The sequence below is a fragment of the Suncus etruscus genome, chromosome 9, assembly GCF_024139225.1.
Source record: "Suncus etruscus isolate mSunEtr1 chromosome 9, mSunEtr1.pri.cur, whole genome shotgun sequence".
Taxonomy (NCBI): domain Eukaryota; kingdom Metazoa; phylum Chordata; class Mammalia; order Eulipotyphla; family Soricidae; genus Suncus; species Suncus etruscus.
The window spans coordinates 41,243,729-41,265,921 of record NC_064856.1 but is presented as its reverse complement, the minus strand read 5'-3'; the positions used below and the strand labels follow the sequence as shown (position 1 = coordinate 41,265,921).

At 36.3% G+C, this 22,193-nt stretch overlaps 1 protein-coding gene across 16 annotated transcripts in view; it reads right to left on the bottom strand.

The window, feature by feature from the left end:
* The window catches only part of DLG2 (discs large MAGUK scaffold protein 2), a 2,242,830-nt gene that overhangs the window by 58,952 nt on the left and 2,161,685 nt on the right, over window positions 1-22,193 (bottom strand). For all 16 annotated transcript variants that reach the window (XM_049780036.1, XM_049780021.1, XM_049780023.1 and 13 more), the window contains one exon: window positions 7,819-7,995. In XM_049780036.1, the coding sequence (XP_049635993.1) occupies window positions 7,819-7,995 (177 nt within the window). The remainder of the gene's footprint in view (window positions 1-7,818; window positions 7,996-22,193) is intronic.

Genomic DNA, 22,193 nt, shown 5'->3' with positions numbered 1-22,193 from the left:
TGATAAACTTGATCAGGTTATGCAGACAAATTGTGCCTAAGCTTATGGACTCATAAATGTTCAAAAAAGACCAAAGCTGACCAAAGTAATGTTAGCTATGAATTTTTTGAAGAGAGTATTTTAACTTTTCTTTTTTATGTAAACTCATTCTTTTAAAAGGCAAGTTATGTCCTTATTTGGCCTTTTGTTTGTAGTTCATCTCTTAAATATTAAAGGACCACATGGAAGGTTGAGTCATATGGATGAACACAGAAACACAAAATTATATACACCCTGTAGTAGGTCTGGTTTATTACCAACTTCCATAAAAGTAACAGAAAACTTATGAAAGAAAAATCTTTATCTTGCTGTTTATGTAGCATGGTTTTGGTTCACACATAAAGGGAAAAAATTGATTTATTTTTGAGTTAACAGTTTAACGGGGTAAGAATAAATGTAAGAGTTTGGCTTCATCTCTTGTTATTGTAGATTAACTCTCATTTAGCAGAAAGAGGTAGTATAAAGTATATAGGTCTTTACCTAAGATATGGTATACTCTATACAAAGACACCATTTTAATGAAAACACCTGTCAAACACACTTCTCTCATATTCAGAGCCAAGCAATTAATTAATTGTTTAAGCAGAAATAATCCTCCCCACCCACATTTGTTCACCTACCAAAATAAAAGATAAATGTGAACTGAGTGGTAAAATCTGAGCAATCAGTTCTGACACTGAACATCTCCAGAGAGCAACAAATGATCAAGCTTTAATGAGCCCAACTGTCTTCCTTTGTCCATCTCTCATATCCCATCTGGTATTTTTCAGTTTTTAGCCAAACACTGGATGAGGTCATGATTGGAACACTGGATGGTGTGAATGAACATCATTTGGTGCTGGGTATTTCCATGCAATGGCTCCACCAGATCTTGCTGCTGGGGAGGTTGAGATTTCATCTAAATTGTTGACCATAGTCTTGCTGTGAAGGCCCAGTGATTATATCCTTAGGCAGTGCTGGTTGTAAGCCCCCCCAGAGTATCCTTATGACTACTCAGTATGGGGCAATCAATTTGGTGTTTAGTTTCAGAAACCAAACAGACCCCAAAAGATGGATCAGTAGCTTAAAATATACATTGAACAAAGTCAAGGTCATGAGTTCAAATTCTGGTGACAATGTATGAGTAAAACGACGTCTAATTTAAGTAGTGAGCTCAATCTCTGGGCTGGTTGCATACAGAGACAGAAATGCAGCCCAGAATTCCTATGGAGGAAAATATAGGGAGATGAGGAGAGAGAGAGAGAGAGAGTGAGAGTGAGAGAAAGAGAAAGAGAGAGATAGAAAGATAGATTGGTGTAGTGCTCTACAACTACCGAATAACAATTTATTAATATTGTAAATCATACTGTCTAAATTTAAAATAAGATTTTAATAAAAATTGTATATTAAAAATTGGCAGCAATTGGTCCCCAGGGTTACCTCTGGCCACCTGCTCAGGATCCCAGCAAGTGGGTTCTGGTGAGGAGCAGTTTAAAGGAGACCCCAGGCTTCCCCGTTCGGTCAGGGGGCGGGGAGAGGACTGGTGGACTTCTGGCTTCCAGCAATTAGGAAGCAAATGCCTCTCGGGAGTCAGAAGGTTCAGCAGGCAACACGGGGATGATATGGCTCAATGAGCTCTTCGCCTGGCCTGATCACAGAACCAAAGTGTTGTCTTAGAAACAACACCCTCCCTCTTGACTAAAACATAAAAGGGACACATGTATCTCCTTTGTATATCTCAGATGTATTCCCTTAACATCTATAACTCTTTTTGAATATCCTCATATAATGACAATTTTGTCCACTGATTTTGTTATTTGATTGTTTGTTTGCTTTCCCCCTATGAGATCTGTTTTATAAGCAATACTGGTAGAAGAGTATCTCTGTATAGAATGTATGTTTGAACCAAGTTACAGGGAATGTCGATCTTTATTAGTCGGCTCCCAGATGCACCAACAATATCTGTGGCATTGTTTCTATTTTGCATAGCACATTAAAATGGGAAAATAATACATATGCAAACAAGTTCTTACCTAATAGAGATGGGAACACAAATTTGGTAATGCAGTTAGGTCTTATACCCTGAACATTGGCATAATGATTTGGCTTAGGCCTCAGAAGAATGGGCATTGCCCACACACCCCTGAACAATGGATACCATCTATGGAAACAAACACAATTGTCTATAACATTACCAGGATCCAAACCTCTACCAGGGAAGACCTATTACTGCTCTGGCATTGACTTACTCCAAAGAGTGCTCTCAACACCCAGACGACTCAGGAACAGCCTGCTTGCAGGGCAGATCGCTCAGCATCTAATGGTGTGCTGAAGCTAGAATATGCTCCACATCATCCTGACTTCGATGAAAGAAATGCATAGAATCCAGAATCTTTAAATATAGGAACCTGATACCAACAATAACTAAAGTGTAAAAAAGTTTCACCAGGAACATGGAGAATGACTCGGGTTGGACAGACTGGTATAGATGGAGCCCAGAGTCAGTCTTATGCAATAAACTGCGGGGGTGAGGCCTTCTTGTAATCAGGCCAAGGATTTTTTTTCTTGTTTTCCCATATTTTTCTGGGCCTATGCAAACAACGGCGATTGCCACTGTCACACCTTTACTATTTTTTCCTTTAACCCTTATCCTTTAAGAAAAAAAATGTACTGAACTTAAAAACAAATAACTGTAGTAGAATGCCTGTCTCAAATTCAGGCAAGGGATGGGAATGGGGAATGTTACACTGGTGAAAGGGGGTGTTCTGTTTGTGACTGTAACCCAACTATAATCATGTTACTTAAATAAAAATATAAAAAAAGAAAAAAGAAAAATATTGGGAGCAATTGTTTGATATTAATTAATTGTTAATCAAACAATTACTATTAGTGTTAAAAAAGAAAGCAAAGGGGGCGGGAGAGATAGCATAGCGGTAGGGCATTTGTCTTGCATGCTGAAGGATAGTGGTTCGAATCCCGGCATCCCATATGGTCCCCTAAGCCTGCTGGGGGCGATTTCTGAGCATAGATTCAGGAGTAGCCCCTGAGCACTGCCGGGTCTGACCCAAATAAAAAAAAAAAAAAAAAAGAAAGCAAAGGGAAAAATGCTTATCATATTGGTGATAGACAGTAAGAACTCCTTTACCTATAAGGGCTCATGGAGTATATATTATTGGGGGCGATTTCTGAGCATAGATTCAGGAGTAGCCCCTGAGCACTGCCGGGTCTGACCCAAATAAAAAAAAAAAAAAAAAGAAAGCAAAGGGAAAAATGCTTATCATATTGGTGATAGACAGTAAGAACTCCTTTACCTATAAGGGCTCATGGAGTATATATTATTGTCTAGATGAAAGCCCTCCATATATGCAATAAAAAAGATGTAGGTTTAGTTCATGACTGGACTCTACTTTTGAGTGTAATTTCAAGTTCAGACATTAATACTGATGAGGTTCTTATAAAGATTTATGAAAATATAAACTTGTAAACACTTGGACAAATTCACTACTATTATCATATAAAATTTCTCCCCTAGTTTGCTGTCATTTTTCTCTTGATGTTTGCAGTGCATGAATATGTCCTACAAAATTTTTATCTTAAAATCCTTAATTCTAATATGATAGCATTTAAAGATCACTACAATATACTTAAGTAAAATGATTGAGTCTTTGTGAATAAAATTAATGCCTTTTATGAAAAGTCATGAGAGAAATGTTCTTATTCCTTCAGCAAGAAGAAATTCCATTGCAAACCAATAAGTTGAGTATTGTTGAGAATTTAAGAAGCCGATTACTCAATCTCCCCCTTCCCAAACTGTGAAAAAAATCAATGTGTTTTATTTGAATCAGCCATGCTACTGTATTGTTTTAGTAGTCTGAACTAAGACAATACCTTAATTTATAATTCAGCCTTCCCTGACCTAATCACAGCATTACTGGATCAGAGTTATTAGCTGCTAGTCCAATAAATATTTAGCTTCAAGCAGTAATTTGATAATGGCACTAAATTTTCTCAGTTTGTTTTTCTATGACTTTGGGGTTATATGCTCATCAAGAACAATGTTGCATTGAATCTAATTCTGATTCTGTCACTTATAATTGCAGGCAAGTTAATTAACCTCTTTGTTTTTTAATCTCTTGATTTTTAAAATGAACATCATAATAGTATTACCTTTCTCATAATTATAGAAAGAAAATGGAAAACATTGTTTCCCCAACTATAAGCCATACTAGAAATATAGTAATTGAAATAGTGTATTACTGGAATGTACTCAGACAGACCAATGGAAAAAAATTAAGAGTATAGAAATAGGGGCCGGACGGTGGCGCTAGAGGTAAGGTGCCTGCCTTGCCTGTACTAGCCTTGGACAAACCACGGTTCCATCCCCCGGCGTCCCATATGGTCCCCCAACCCAGGAGCAACTTCTGAGTGCATAGCCAGGAGTAACCTGAGTGTCACTGGGTGTGACCCAAAAACAAAAAAAAAAGTATAGAAATAAAAAAATAATAAATAAAAGAGTATAGAAATAAACCCTCATATATACGGTCAGTAAATTTATAACAAAATACATAAAACAGAAAAAAAGAAAAGAAACTTTTCTAAGAATGGTATAGGGCATTTTATTCTATGCACAAAATTTAACTCAAAAAGGGTTAGAGTCTTATATGTTAGACCTGAATCAATAAAATGCAAAGAAAACAGGAAAAGCATTTCATGATAATCAGCTTCAGTGGAATCTTCAATGATTCAATTCTGGTAACAAGAATAACCAAAGAAAAAATAAATAAATGTGATATAAAACAAAAACTTATATATTGGAACACGAAAACAATTGAAAAACTTTCCGGTCAATGGAGAAAACATTTGAGAAAAAAAGGTGATATTCAAGCACAATGTGAAGAACAAAAATGAACAACAAAGAACCAAACAGCCAAAAGAGGAGAAAAGATAAAATATCTGCCTTTCTAAAGAAGAATGATGGTCAACAGGTACATGAAGAAATGCTCATCACCACCAATCATCAGGGAAATGCAAGTCAAAGTGACAATCAGATATTACCTCACACCAGTGAGAATAACCTATATATTTTTTAAAAGAACCAGAAATAACAAGAATATAAAGAAAAGTCCTCATATACTATTGGTAAAAATAACAAAAACAAAACAAAACTGGAACAGCCTTTATGGATAAGAGTATGGATGTTTCAGGCCAGAAAAATAGAATAGTAAGGGCTCTTTACCTTGTACATGACTGACTCAAGTTCTAAATAGGGTACCCTATATGATGTCCTAAACCTGCCAGGAATGATCCCTGAATGCAGAGCAAGAAGACAATCCTGAGCACCATTGGATATGCCCTTAAATCAAAACAAAAAAGTGTAGGGTTTTCTAAAAAATTGAAAATAGAAACTATTGTATATTTTAGTATTACCACTCCTAGGTATGTATGTAAATACAATAAGGTAATTGAAAAAGATATACCAGGTCTATGTTCACTGCATTATTGTTTTCCTTAATTTGGAAGGCTCTGAAAGAAACTAAAGTGCCCAAAGACAGATGTACGGATAAAGATGTGGCATATACCCACTACTCAAATGTAAGCAAAATAAAAATCTTACCTTTTGGGGGCTGGAGAGTTAGTCACATGCCTTACATGTGGCTTACCCAAATTCAATCTATCACAACCCACATGGTCACCAGTGTACCATCAGGAGACCACCCTGAGTGCAGAGTCAGGGTGAGCACCACTAGGTGCCCCCACAAAACATTGTCTTTTGCTACAACACAGATGAAACTAAAAAAAGACATGCAAAGTGAAATAAGTTATGAGGAGGAAGACAAATACTAGATGATCTCTAACAGATGTGATAAATAAAGAAACAAAATAAAGTGGGTAGACACTGTCCAATAAAACAAACATCTGGGTTTGTTTACTAAGGTTACCAAGGAAAAAGCGGGCTGAAAGAGGCAATGATCTGTGGTGGAGGGACAGTGGTACTTTTGTGGTAGGTTTAATAGATTAACATTATATTCCTTCTGCATGAGCATTTATATTTAGAGAGCAATGCCACTGCTATCAAAACTTAATTTAAAATAGTATTTCTTGCGATTGGATTTTCTATGATCAATATTACATGGAGAAATTTTTGCAAATTTCCCTCATTCTAATTGGACTAAATCAAAACTCTGTGTCTGTGTACGTGTGTGTGTGTGTGTGTGTGTCTGTGTACGTGTGTGTGTGTGTGTGTGTGTGACACAATGGGGTTGGTGAGTCATGGAGATTATGAATTTATCCAAATTTTAATGATTCCTTGGTATCAAAACCATTGATCCAACTTACTTGCTATCTGATTTGCTTTTTAAAAAATACTACCAGTCAGGGTATAAACTTAGAATGTCTTTCAAAAAAATAGCAGTCAATATCTAGGAGACCAGAGGTTTAATGAGATTTGGAGAACTGCTCATTATAGGTGTAAAAACAGATGTTCCATTTCCTGTGAGTAATTGGCCTGTGCTCTTTCTTTCCTGGCCCCTAAGACACTCCAGGCTATATGGCTATACCATTGTCTAAGAACGATGAAGAACCAGTTTTCTATGAAAGAAAATGCCTTACAGAATAATTCTTGGGTATAATTTTCATCTATTTTCTCACTCTGGTTAATGCTAGTATAATAACTGGAACTCTGAGTTTCAACTGAGGATTTTTTTCCAATACATGATACATGAGAGTGATAGAGCACTTTAAAATTACTACAGTCCTAGAAAGTTGTTGTTGGTTTTGAATAAGCATTATTCATATAATCTCTATCCTAGGGGACAGACAGTGGTTTTTTAGATAAAGTCTTAAAGGCAAAAAACATATTCATAGAAAGTAAGTCCCTCTAGGAGGAAAAGTCTAAGAAGCTGCAGAAACTAATAAGAAAGTTGATTTATGTGAAATATATTCATGCCTTTCAAACACTGATACCAAGGCATGCTTGGAAGAAAAATAGCTTATTATTCTTGCCCTAGGTAACACACAGGAAAAACAAAATCTTTAACTGAACTTGGGATATTATGGGTCAGGTGAGAAACAATAATTAAAATAGTTAAAAAAAAAACCCTTTAAAACCCAGTCTTTAGACCTCATTATGTTTTAACAGTTGGTATGGCAAGCATCTGAATATGGGATGGAATTTTTAGTTATTTCCATCAATACTTAGAGGTTATAGGAAATAAAGGTTAAGCTAGTAAATGGTCTACCTGATTTGACTTCAATTTGGTCTATCTATAATCTGGCAAATTTTGAACCTCTAAGTTCAAATGCCTCTGAATTTGTAAAACAGCATACAGATAAAAGAACCTTGAAATTGTGGATATGGGTAAAAGCTTTAGAAAGGCAGCACAAACAGAGTGCCTAAATTTCTTAAACCTTTTTTTTTGGGGGGGGTCACATCCGGCAGTGCTCAGGGGTTACTCCTTGCTCTATGCTCAGAAATCACTCCTGGCAGGATCGAAGGACCATATGGGATGCCGGGATTCGAACCACTGTCCTTCTGCATGCAAGGCAAATGCCCTAACTCCATGCTATCTTTCCAGCCCCAACCTGAATTTCTTGATCTCAACTCACTCCTTTTGGTAAAATCTATGTATGCAAACAGTGTGAATTTTTCATTGATACTATTTTTCAATTTTGGCATTTTTTTTTTGAGACAGATTATACCATTCAGCTGTTTTTGGAGGAGTTTGTGGTATCTCCCGCTTCAATCATCTCAGCTCCCAGCAGAACAGAACAGCATACTCATAGAAAGAAAATCCATCTTACCTCCGTTTACTGGGAATGACACCCATCTCCTCACTGTCTCCTTCCAGCATGACTCTCCTTGCTTGCCACCATTCATCATCAGAGGCATTGATAACGTGGAGAATATCCCCATATTTGAAACTCAGTCCTTGACTTGGCAGCCCACTGTCCTTGCTTTTGTCATAGTCAAACATGGCTCTGGAAAAAAATGATAAGGACATATTGTAGAGAGTGTTTGTTTGCACAGATTTCCAATTCACTGTTTTGTTTATTCTCTTATACTCTAAGAATTCGCTACATATTTAACACTAACTTCTAGAACTGAATCATGGTTCATATTCTCACTGTTTGGGTTACTGACCACTCTTGCTTCTCCTAGAACATTTCAGGGGCACCTTCAGTCACCTGACATTGCAGTTCACTTCTCATAAATTAAATACCAGGTGTGATAAAGCAATAATGCAAGATGATAAAGTTAGAATAGTAGTTCATTGAGATTTTTTCATTTTTAAAAGAAGCCTTCTCTATTATGGGCAAATCTTTTCAGATGTATTAGTTTGAGAAACAGACCCTATGACTGGGAAAATGATAAAAGTTCACAAACTCTTTTGATTAATCAAATATTGGACCAACACCAAAACTGAATGTTACAGTGGTTAATTTGAAGATGAATAAATTCTTAAAATTCAATACATGAAAAACATATGAACTTCAGTGTGTAAAGGTCACAATTATAAATGTTTTTGCATTTGGTAGAATACTGATCTATTTCACTATCACTTAAAATTGTTATTCTTGCTTTCTGTATCGTGTTCTCCTCTAAAGATTTGCTGAGTTTCATTAAATACAATGTACTATAATGAAACATCCTATAACATGCATGATTAGTGGGATGAGGAAATGATAAGTAGACAAAGTAATAAACAGAACCCTAAGTTTTGCCTTAAAAGGCTGACAATCCTATATTATCCACCTCCTCCCCCTACAAACCACCACACACATTCAGTACATGATTTCTACAGAGAGGCAGATTCTGACACCTCCCTATTTTAGTTCCCTTTGATTCCATTCTAAGAATTTCCTCTGAGTATAACTATTATGCATGCAAAACTAGCTAGATCTGGGGAACAGATTTTTCCAAAATCACTGCGGATCAAGTGTGGTTCTTTTTTTCTTTTCTTTCTTTTTTAAAAAAGAAATAAGTGTCACATCTGCTGTCATAGCAACCAAAAAGAGCTGAAGACAGCATCTAGTCTCAATATTACAGGAGAAGTTGAATTACTTGCAATAGGACTCCTTCCTTCTACTAACTCTGGCCCCCAGTATCCCAGAAAGGAAATCTGGGGAGTTTCTTTTGTGATTGCTCCCAGAATGACTCTTTTCTACTTCCTTCAACTCCATCTTCTTTTTCAGTAGTTTCGTTAAAACTCCAGCCGGGGAAAGTATGCTCTGTCTTTTCTTATACACAGTAAAGACAAGAGCAATGAGGACCATACTATGATCATAGACTTGAATGAATTATGTAATAATAATAATAATAATGTAATAATAATTATGTAATAAATTATGTAAGTTACACAAAGACAACCAATAGGTATGAACTTTATTGTTATTTCCCTTTAGAATAAATTATTATAAAAGGTAAAATTTCTATACATTATGCTCTGTGTAATGAAAGAGTAACAGTGGGTCTGAAACTGCTGGTCTCCAAAAGCCTTGCTTGCTTGGGAAAGACACACTTTCTTGGGAAAGTACTTTCTTGAAAGTACTCCCTGTTTTATTTTTTTATTTTCATTTTTTGGTTTGCTTTTTGGCCACAACCTACAGTTCTCAGGGATTATTGACTCTGCCCTCAATAATCAATCCTGATGGGCTCAGGGAACTATATGAGAGCAAGGGATTGAACCCAGGTTGGCTGTGTGCAAAGCAAGTGCACTATCCACTGTACTACTCTCTGGTCCACTTCCTGTTTCTTTCTTTCTTTTTTTTTTTAGATTTTTAAAAATTACTTCACTTAAGGTACTGAAATGATAGGGTGTCTGCCTTGCAAGCGACTGATCCAGGATGGATCTGGGTTCAATCCCTGGCATCCCATATGGTCCACAGAGCTAGGAATGATTTCTGAGCACAGAGCCAGCTCAGCACTGGGTGTGCCCCCCCCACCCCCGGCCAAAAAAAAAAAAAAAAAAAACAACTCCAAAATAAAATTACTTTCATTTAAATACCATGGTTTGCCAGGTTGTTCATAATACAATTGTTTTATTTTTAGAGTTACAAAGTTGCTCATAATTTAGTTTTAGTCATACAATGTACAATACACTTTACCCTTCATATTTCCTACCACCAATGTCCCCAGTATCCCTCGTGCCCTTTCCCCTGCTCTCTCTCCTGAGTGCCTCTGTGACAGACATTTTTTTATCTCTTTCTTTTTTCTTTTAGACACTGTGGTTTGCAATGTTGCACTACTGAAGAGGTATCATGCATATCATTTTATCTCCTTTCAGCACTCAGTTCTTGTCCAGAGTGATCATTTCCAACTATCATTGTTATAATGATACCTTCTCTGTCCTCACTGTACCCCCTCACGATTTGTGGCAAGCTTCCTACCATGGTCCTCCTAGTTCTCATCTCTATTGTCTCTGGATATTATCACCATACTATCTTTTTGTTTATATATATGCCACAAATAAATGCAATCATCCCATATCTATCCCTCTCTGACTCATTTTGTTTGGCATAAGATTCTCCAATTCATCCATGTAAAAGCAAATTTAATGACTTCATTTTTCCTAACAACTGTGTAGTAGTCCACTCCTGTTTTCTTACAAGAGCAGCTCACTACCAAAATTGTTTCTCAATTATATGACTGAAGCTACCATTTGTTTCTGAGAGCCTGAAACAGAACCTACCGATTGGTTCTCGGTAAAAATCCTGGAAGTAGACTATAAAAAAGTTCCCTAGTAGACAATATTTAAACTTACTGTGACAATATGTTATGATTACATGGAACTGGAAATGTCCTAATTGAATCAACCAAAAGAAAACTCTTGGAAGCCCGCTTCTTGTTTTCACTGAACTTTTACAAGTTCCTTTTCCTTTTATCAGTTTTTTTTTTTTTGCTTTGTGTACTTTGACTTTTAATAAATTAGTTATGATGATGCTAAGTCCTTGAGTCCTCCTCTGGGTTATTGACCTCAGGAGTTTTTTAGGGACTTCAGCATATTTTATATATTACAAAGCATTTTTTACCCACCTCACTTCATTTGTGACTCAGTGTATGTTCACAGAGTAAACACTGAACATAATGTATATGGTACTCTTCCCTTTTGCAAGCACAGACATGTTTAAGGCTCATTGACTAGCTCCAGGACTTAGAGTTGGAACTGATCTGAATTCAAAATGCTTCACTTTGTTTCTTTGACCCCCACTCCTCTAAATCTAGGTGATGTAGTAAAGATAATCACTATGATGGCAAACATTGCATATACTCAGATCAACTGACTAATCCTTTATATTCATTGTGTATTATGGCAGTCTCATAATCCTAAAAGTAAAGGTCACTTAAGTTTTCCTATTTTATAGATGAGAAAGGGAATTCAGGAAGTAAGAGGTCTGATGAGGTCACAAGAATGCCTGTGATCAGTCATCACTGAATCTACAATAAGATTGACCAAACTCCAAATTTAATTTTATTGGTCATTTTATTACCAAGTCAATTTCTTGGCCTAAGTATAGTCTTTGAGTTTTGCTCATACAGAGCAGTTATAGGAACTTTTTATTAATATATTTTATTTTGAACAAAGTGGATTACAGATCATTCATAGTAGTATTTTAGGTACATTGTGATATTGAATCGGGGGCATTCCCACCACCAATGTTGTCCTCCCTCCACCCCTGTTCCCAGCATGCATCCCATATCACCCCTCCTCTGTCCCCCGGGCTGCTAGTATAAGTGATCCCTTCTGTATCTAGGAACTTTTAATACTTTATGCCTGATCACCTCTTTCATTCCCAAACCATGAATCTTCTTAGTGCTCATACTTTGTTCCAGTAATTCTTGGACTTCTAGCATTGCATTGGCTTCTTTCTGAATATAAAGTATAGGGAATAGGGACTGAAAACAACAGGAAAGCTGATAGGTGGTAGCCAAGAAGAAAGAGAGAGTGAGAGCTCTGAAATCAGAGGGCATGATTTTGCCTTTTTGTTTGTTTGTTTGTTTGTTTCAAACTGCATGATCTTGAGCAAGTAACTTAACTTCTAGGCACATTTTCATAACTATAAATCTGATATAATATTGCACCAGTTGGACAGTGGGGAAGGTACTTGGTCCTGTTTCAATCTTTAGTATATCATATAGTCCCCTAAGTACATCAAAAGTAATTCCTGGCATCAGCTACCTCAAAGAATTATGGAATTAAAACATAGCAACAGGGCTGGAACAAGAGCACGATAGGTAAGATGTTTACCATCCACATAGCTGATCTGGGTTCAATCCCTGACATCTTATATGGTCCCCTGAGTACTTCTAGGAGTGATTCTTGAACACAGAACCATGAGTAACCTCTGAGCAATGCTGGGTGTGACTCAAAACCCAACAAAATAAAAACACATAGTAGGCTCTAAGAAACTGAGGCAAAGCATCATCTACACATTTAAATAGTATGCAGCCATTATGAAAAATGAATTCATGAAATTTATTTATACTTGGTTAGTTATGGAGTATATCATGCTGAATGAAATGTGTCAGAGGGAGAGGGTCATGGAATATCACATTCATATGTGGAATATTTAAGAAAATCATAATGTGACAATAATACCCAAAGAGAATAGTAAAAAAGTTCTTGGAGGTCTGGTCCATGGTATGAAGCTTGCCACAAAGGGTGAAGGAAGTACAGTTAGGACAGTGAAATGACCATTCTGATAATGGTAGTTGGCAATGAGAACTCTGGACCAGAAATGGATACTGATCAGAGGTAAAGTGGTATGTGTGAAACACTTTCAGTAACAGTATTGAAAACCACAGTGCCTAAAATGAAAGAAGGAGGAAAAGAAAGAAGTTTTAGCCATAAAGGTAGGCTAACAGGGGTGGAGTTGGAGTGCTTGAGGGGAAACTGGGGACATTGAGGGGAAACTGGTGGGAAGTGTATGGTGCTGAAAGAATGGGTGTTAGAACACTGCATGACTGAAACTCAATCATCAACAACTTTATAACTGTGTATTTCATAGTGATTCAGTTAAAAAAAAAAAAAAAGCTCATGTTTTGCAATACCAGCATGGCACTAGAGAACATTCCACAGACGTGAGCTATTACTACTATTAGAATGACTATCTGAAAACTGTACTGGGCTTTGAATGAGAGGATCTTGGCTCAAACTGTTACTTGCTAGTTGACTTGTGTACTGTGCATAAAGAGATCGAAAATGATTCCCCCCTCCCCACCCCCAGGCACCTCAGCACAGGTTGTACACCAAGCTGGTCCTATGTACTGATCTCAGGACTGTTTCAAATGCCCCATGAAAACATTTTTCTTTCCTGAGTTACTGCTTGCAAGGGAGGGGAGACATCTGCTCATTGGGTTAGATGTTCATTCTACTGTTCCCAAAGGTCTTTGAGTTGAAAAGAAGGAGAAAGGGCACGCTTTTCAAGCCTGGTTTTTTTGTTTTGTTTTGTTTTGTTTTGTTAACCAATAAGGTCTTGAATAAGGGGCTCTTTCCATAAAATGTATTCATCTTGGACAAGCTCCCCTTCTCCCTAAAGGATTATACCAGTTCTGAGTTTTCAGATCTCAGCAAATAAGGAACTGACACATTTCAGTAGCTTCTGCCTGCTTTGGATATTAATGGATTTTTTTCCATCTGGAAAAAAAAAACTACAGTGCTCCAACACCTAATTAAGAAACACACACAACAAGAAGCTGTTTTTAATTTACTTTATATGCTAATTCATTTGAGCTTTTATGAAATGTCATTAAGGCTCACATTTTCTACCCAGGGTGCTTGTAACATGTCCATTAGGCAAGTGAAATGAGACATGAATAAGCAACAATTTCTGTCCCTCTGCCCTTCCCACAGTTCAATGTGAGTAGGAGTCCACGGCCACCTGGAGATGTCTAGAGAGAGAACTATAAAGCAGCCTTCAACCTCATGACTGTACAGCATGTCATGATATATTTGGGTACCCATCTGCAATTATATTTTTCAAATGCCTTCAGTGTACTAAACATGCTATCCTCACTATCTCACAGTAGAAATACTAAACAGCCAAGATAGAATGCATGGCGATATGCCAAGCTTTTGAGAAATTTTGGTTCAAGTTCCAACTCTGAAAATGAGTTCTGAGTTGTGTAGTTGAGAGTTAAAAGGATGGAATAAACTCCCAGGTAGAGAATAAAATACCCAAGAACCAGAAAGATCATATTTTAATTTTTATAGTCATTGAAGATATTAGGGAAAAAACATCAGTCCCCTAGAGGTATCAGGGGGATACCTGGATATCAAAACCTGTGAATATGTCCTTAAATGGTAGGCAGATGGTAAGGCCAACCAGTTTGATAATGCTTTCAAAGATTCTCTAGAAGACAACTACTCAACAGTAATTATGTATGGAATGTCTGTTATTAACCAGCCAGAATAGAATGAAATGTTTTTACAAAATCTCATTTTATTGAACCCTCATAAATATTTTAGGGTACATGTAATTATTTATGCTTGAAACAAAACAAAGGTTTAATTGCTTGTAATTTTACTTCATCCTATTCTTAATTACCCTGTAAAATAAAATTTTACTGTCCCTATTTTCAGGAAAGAAAAACAAGGCACAGAAGCATCAAAGTTGCCTTCTCCAAAGATACAAAGTAGTTTTGTACTTACTTACTTCTCTAGGAAAGTGCACAATGTCTCCTCAACTCCTTTATTGGATCAGAGCCTACTAAAAATCTAGATTTCTAAGTTGAGGTTCTACAGACTTCGCAGATTTATAAATAAACAAAAGAACCAGCTGTTACTTCTTCCCTTATTTTAGTATCACCTTGGTAGTCCAGAAATCTTTGTTTCCATGACAACTCCAAGATCCAATAAGCAGGGTGCTTTGATTCAATTTCCTTAGTGTCTAAAACGTGAAGCTCCTGCTTGATTCAAAACTTCATTTTGATTTTTTTATATGCAGCAGGAGAAAGAACAAAAGCAACAGAAGATAAAATCTCTTCTCCATTGCACTGAATCTGATTTGCAGAGGGGAGCTCTGTTGTTAAGGTAAACAACTGAAGATCATGCCAGTGACAGAAAGTATAAACACTGGAGTGAAGAGATATTTTATGGATAGTTCACTTCTCCAGTTAATGCAACTAAAAATATCATTGGCTGATCATCCCTAAATCTCACAGTATTCGGCAAAGACTCAGAAAAATAAGAAAAAGAGCATAACAACTAGCAACTAGCAGTTTATTTACTTCACTGATTCCATTCAAGAGACATGAAAATGTTATTGGAAGACTGTGACTTTTAAGTATGAAATAAAAATACTTGTTTTTATGATTAAAATGATTACATTTTCTCCAGATATTTTCCCATCAGAGGAAAATGGAAAAGGATGCTGGATTGGAAACAGAGAGATATCTGACTTTGGTTGCTCCTATTTAAAAATCACTACACTTCTGGCTTGCTTTCAAGCACATGTTCTCCCTAGTACATGTATTTCTCTGCTTTTCTACTCTGGAGAAGCCTGTGTTCTCTCATAAACACTTATGTCCTTTCTGTATCTCCCCTCACATCTCTTGAAGGAAATTTTGACATCAGTAGAATAGGGTTCTAGAGCTGACTCCAATTATCTTATTGTGTGATTTTTGAGTCCTAATAATTCATCACTAGGCTGCAATTCTTATATAATTGATAGGCAAAACCAAAACAATCTCCAAAGTGTGTGTGTGTGAGTGTGTGTGTGTGTGTGTGTGTGTGTGTGTGTGTGTGTGTGTGTGTATGTTAGATGTCATGTACTCTGCTTTTGTCCAACAAGACATTTTGCTTTTTGTGGAGGGGTCACATCTGGTGATGCTCAGGGGTTACTCTTGGCTCTCGGCTCCAAAATTGCCCCTGGCAGGCTCAGGAGAGCAAATGGGATGCCGGGAATAGACCCACCATAGGTCCTGGATTGGCCGTGTACATGGCAAACACCCTACCATTGTGCTATCTCTCTGGCCACCAAGACATTTTGCTTTATTTTATTTTATTTTATTTTTAATTTTTGGGTCATACTCTGTGACGCTCAGGGGTTTCTCCTGGCTATGTGCTCAGAAATCACTCCTGGCTTGAAGGACCATATGTGACAAAAGAGGATCTAACCGAGGTCCATTCTGGGCCAGCCACGTGCAAGGCAAACACCCTACTGCTGTGCCATTACCCCAGCCCTGACATTTTGCCTTTTTTTTGGTTGTTGTTGGGCCATACCTGGTTGTACTTAGATTACTCTTGGCTCTTTACTCAGTGGTTGTTCTGCTGGACTCAGGAAATGTGGGATTGAATTTGGGTCAGCAGCATTTACAAGCACATTATCTACTGTATTATTACTTTGGCCACCCAACAAGACATTTATGAAAATATGATTTTAAAAAATTAAAACATTGTGAGATACGTAGTTCCAACAATGTCAATAGTTGATATTTCAATCATACAATATTCTGAAACCCATCCTTCACCAGTGTACACTTTTTGTCACCAATGTCCCAACTTTCTCTCCTGTATCTCCCCTAACCCCCAGGCCTGCCTCTGTGACAGATACTTTTCTGTTCTCTCCTTTCTCCCTTTTTTACTTTAAGGCATTAAGATATTACCAAAAGAGTTTATTATGCATATCACTTTACCTCCTTTCAGCACCCATAGTTTGTCCAAAGTGATCATTTCCAGTTATCATCATCAAAATGATCACTTCTCTGTACTAACTACACTAACCCTTTGTGGCAAGCTTTCTACTATGGACTATTTCTACTGACCCTCATTTCTTTTGTCATTGGGTATTATTTTCATATTTTTATATACCCCCTCAAGCATATAATCATTCTGTCCATTCTTCCTCTGATTTCTTTCACTCAGCATGAAATGAAGCTATCCATGTCTAACCACATACAAGCAAATTTCATCACTTCATTTTTTTCTAATGGCTGTGTTTTATTTCCTTAATGTATACTATTTTCTTTATGCTTTCATCTGTTCTTGGGCACTTTTCCCCCCAGATCTGGCTATTGTGAATAGTGCCGCTATATATATGTATATATATATATATATATATATATATATATATATATATATATATATATATAGACATACAAGACACTGGTAGAAGTTAACAAAAAAATACATCCAAATCCACTAAAGACATTTTGGAAAAGAGGTTACTTTTCATGTGACTGATCTTACTATGTGTCTCATAGAAATAACTTAGTTCTATGTCGTCTCCTTTATAAATTTATAAATTTCTTTATTTCTCTACAGAGAAAATTTAAAAGGCAGTTAAGTACCCTTAATTTATGTTCTTTTATCACAATGTCCTGAATAAATTCTTAACCACTGCAACTTTTAGTTTGCATGAATATAGTGGAATGGGAAACGTTCATATTCATCCTATTTCTCATCTATTATATAACATACACTTTACATATTATTATTATTTGCAATTCAGGTTATCAATACTTTCCACAGTAATAATCCCTGGAATTATACAGTAATTTTTTCTTTTCTGTCAAGGCCTAGGCAATTGGAAACAATAAGTAAGGAAGGTCAAATTGGCATCCAGCATTGTCTTTCCTGTTTTTCTTAAAAAATGAAAATAAACATATGTGCTATGTTCCACATTTACATGACAGAACACTTTAATCTCAGAGTAGAAAGAAAGATATGTCTTCGGACTCTCTTTTGGAGAAGTCATCATGTTTAGAATGATTGAATCTAGTTTAGCCATCCATTTTAGTCAGTGTAAATGGTGGTTAAAGCCACCAGCATCATCAGTCTTACTGAATGAGAACATGTATCCATCAATGCTTACTGTGAGATCATTTACCAATATGCCATTGCTTATCGATTAATTAGTGTTGAATTTACAACATATCAGATGTGTGTGTGTGTGTGTGTGTGTGTGTGTGTGTGGTTGTATGTTTAGGTCACAGTTGGAGAGTACTCAGGGCTTACTCCTGGCTTTAAAGTCTAAGGACTATGTGCAGTACCAGAGATCAAACCAGGGCTGACTGCAAGCAAGCTGTACTAATTGTATATGCTATACTATGGATACACCAGTCCAGGAAAGGCTCTTATATTAAACTCAGAGTGTAGGATAGAGGAGATCTCACCTGCATGCATGTGGCTTTGAATATAAACTAAGGAAAGCTGAGAGGACAGAGAGTTGCTAGAGTACAGTACTAGAGAGCAACAGGATACAGTAATAGCAACAAGAAACAGAGAAAGAAGCCTCACCAAGGGGACATTGGTGACAGGGTTCCAACTTCAGAATTAAGACAAGAAAAAATGAACAGGAAAGGGTATGGTATAGGGGCAAAATTAGGTCATCACACACTGGAGGTAAAAAAAAATGCAAAGGACATTGTACACTAGACCGGTCATCCAGAGGCAGGATGATAATGATGTATACATGGATAAAAGGAGCGATCTAGTTCTGAGCATGAATCCATGCCCATTTAACTGAGCTGTCTAATAATCTAATCTTATTTGTTTTTATTAGTTGGGGGGCTCACCTGGTGATTATCAAGGGTTACTTGTCATTTTGCACATAGGACTTTTCTCAGTGGTTTTGAGAACCGTATGGGATGCCAGGGAATAAACCTAGGTTGATGGGGTACTGGAAAAACACCACACACTGAACTATCTTTCTGGACTTCTAACTCAAACTTAAGCTTCTGAGTTTTGTATGAATATCTTCCACACAATTCTCAAGAACCCAGTAACACACACATACACACACACACACACACACAAACACAAAACAATTTTCATGCTAACGCTTATCTCACCAGCCCTAAGAACTCTTGTGTTTATTATCTGTAGATTTAATTATTATTGAATATTTAGCATCTGTATTTTAAAATTGAAGCATTATTCTAGCTTATAGAGGAGTAAATGGACTATGTACCACAAACAATGTTATCACATTGGCTAAAGGATTTAATTATTAGTAACATATAAGACTAATGTTGAATTCTATGTAGATATTCTTCTCATCCACCAGACTGTTTCTTTCAATGTTGGAAGAATTTTGGGAAAATGGCAATTTCTGCTATTACCAAGAACTCAGGCTGTCACTGTCAAGGCTAAAGATGAGATTAATTGGGCACAACTGGAGGCTTGCAATGACTTTGGTCCTTCACAATGATAACATTTGATTGTAATTGGAGAGGAAACATGACTTCTTGAGGCAACATCTCTCAATTTTTCCTGAGTGGCCAATGCCCTTAATTTCCTGAGAGCACAGTGTGAGCAGGTTCCTATCTCGGGAGAACTGTGCATTGATGATGACAACTCATCATCAGAATCTCCAGGGACAGAACCATCAAGATAAAGTGTCTGAGCACTGTCAGGTTCACTTACATTGCCGTGCCCAATCACAGGCCCCATTTGAGGGACAGAGAGGACAATATGAACCTGTCCAAAGGGAGATTCAACAGAGCACAATGTAACCTCACACCTATGTCTAATAGGTGAGTTAATTAGATAACTCAGTTGTCTTTATTTCAATCATTGCAAGAGTAGAAAACCCCTGGAATTTGTTGAGAAAACCAAAGGATGACTTCTCTGAATTATGCCACAAATATGCAGGTTCCCAAGTTGCTTTTGATAATATCAGTAGTAAAGTAATAGAATACAGGTAAAAAAATTGCAAAACACGCTTTAAACAATAATTTTTAAAATGGAAATTCCAACTATCTTTAAGTACTTCTCATCTTATTAAAGTAATGATACTTGATGATACAAATTGCAAAGACATACTCTCTTACCTATTGGCTTTGGATCATAACTATATATTGAGACAGAATGCTTCTTGGCTTGAATAAAAAATTAGAAATACTAGATACATGAAACCTGTAAACAATCTTATAAGACTAGACAATTCATCACTGAGTTTTATGCAGAATAACAATCAATGGAAAGAAAAAATTAGGTAAGGAAAATCTTGATTTTTATCAAATTTATTAAAAAGCAATCATAGACTGGGCTTTGAAGAAATACCCTAAAGACTTGCAATATAGAGAGAGGGAACCAGACTTCTTGTCTTACAGATGGGCAAGCATCTAAAGAGAACAAACTTGTTATGAAGTTAATAGAGGTAGACTGTTTGGCAAGGGAAGGGCTCATTGCCTAGGACAGATTTAGATCAATTTTGGCAGACAGAAATGTCCACAAGGGACCAATTTCAAGCTCATGGAATCAGAAAAGATGGAGTTACTGACATCAAGAAGGGTGGATATAGAAACTATAAATAGGGAGAAAATAGCTATTTGAATAAAGATTCACTTGCTATTCCATGAATACGTGGACCTTTGTAAAATAGCTATTTGAATAAAGATTCGATTGCTATTCCATGAATATGTGGACTTTTGTAATTTCTTGACAAAGTTGCAAATTTTACTATTTCTCTAAATTAGTATAGTGGTAGTCCTATTTTTAGAAAACGCACCCACTAGGATTTATTATATGCTCTCTCTCTCTCTTAACAGTAGTATTGTTTTGATAAAGAGAGTTTAAAAACATTTACTTATTATCTTTTGATAATCATTTTGATATGTGCATAAAGTACCTATTATATAATCTTTTTAAAAATTGTTGTAGTCTATTATTATTTGACAGTCTGGGTCTCAAAAAAGGAAAGAAATTAACTGTTATTAAGTATCTACCATGGGAATGGGCACTTTAAAACATGCAGGCAGTGAATAACAAGGACACTGTGAATTTGGTATTAGTCTCCCATTAAAAAAAATAAGGTTTACAGACAATAAGTTGGCCCATAGTCACCATGCTGGTGAGTGGTAGTCTGGAAATGAATCTAGATCTGAATTCATGCCTAAATTTTCCCATGAATGCCAGCTTTTATAAGATATCTTTTCTCCAGATAAGAGAAGGATCACACACTTAGTCCTCAGGAGAGGCTGTATTAATTGAAATCCTTGCTTTCATATTACGAATCATTTGTTTGGCATATCTGAGTCAAGCATCTATTACATACCTCCCAAACAACATACAGACAAATACAAACCACACAACAGTTCTGGATGCTGTATTAATTCTTTGTGCGTGTGAATGTGTATGTATAAATATATGTATATATTTGTGTTTATAAGATCTGTCTCTGGTTCATTATTACTCTAGTCTATGTGTAAATGGTCTAATGCACAAATAACTATACAAGTCATAACATAAAAATCAAAAGAGAGGGTTGTGGGCAGGCAAAAAAAAAAAATAAAAAAAGAGGGCTGGAGCCATAGCTCAGTGGTAGAGCATTTGCCTTGCACATGGCCAACCCAAGACAGACACTGATTCGATCTTCGGCATCCCATATGTTCCCCTGAGCCTGCCAGGAGCAACTCTGAGCATCACTGGGTGTGGCCCAGACCCCACACACCCCCAAATAAAAAAAAGAATGATGAACAATATTTTCTGAATAAATTGAGAAAAGATAAACATAAGCTGCAAATATGAAAGCTTTATAAAAAGAGGTGTCATTTGAGCAAGTTTTGAGATTTGCATGCAACTAGATGAAGAAAGATGAAAATAAAGAATATTAGGAGCTAAAGAAACATTTTCATCTGTACAGTCTTTTGCTCATACGTTTTTGTTCTGATCTATTTGTCCGGGAAGACTAGAAATAAAAATAGTCATTTACTTCTTTAGAATAAGATTTCTTAACTTTTTTTTTGATGTGGACAATTTGGAAGAAATGAAGCTGATGGTTAGAAATTTGGACTTAAGCTTAAGTCAAGTCTAGAAATAGATTTAAGTTAAGAGCCTTGAGCTTATCATTGATGCCACATATCTAAAATATTACTTTATATAGCTATACTATGATAATAATATATGGTATTTCTGTAAAGTCTAGATAAAAGTAAGAAGAAGCATCTTTCATCCTTGTAGCAAAGCATATGTGATGCTTTGTATTCTTGTAGCCACATTGGATTACTGAAGACAATAAACAGACCTAGGAATGGCAAAGGAGTGTGCTAGAGATACCTAGAAGTTCCTGACCAATTCATGGACTGCCATAACAGTTCTGAAAATCATACGATAGTGCTTCACATATATTTGATACAGAATAAGTTTTTTGTTTTAGTCACTATTATTTTGAGCTTTTTAAATATATAAGTAAAATTAAGTATTCCTGATGTTAAAAAAAAAAGAAATTGCAAA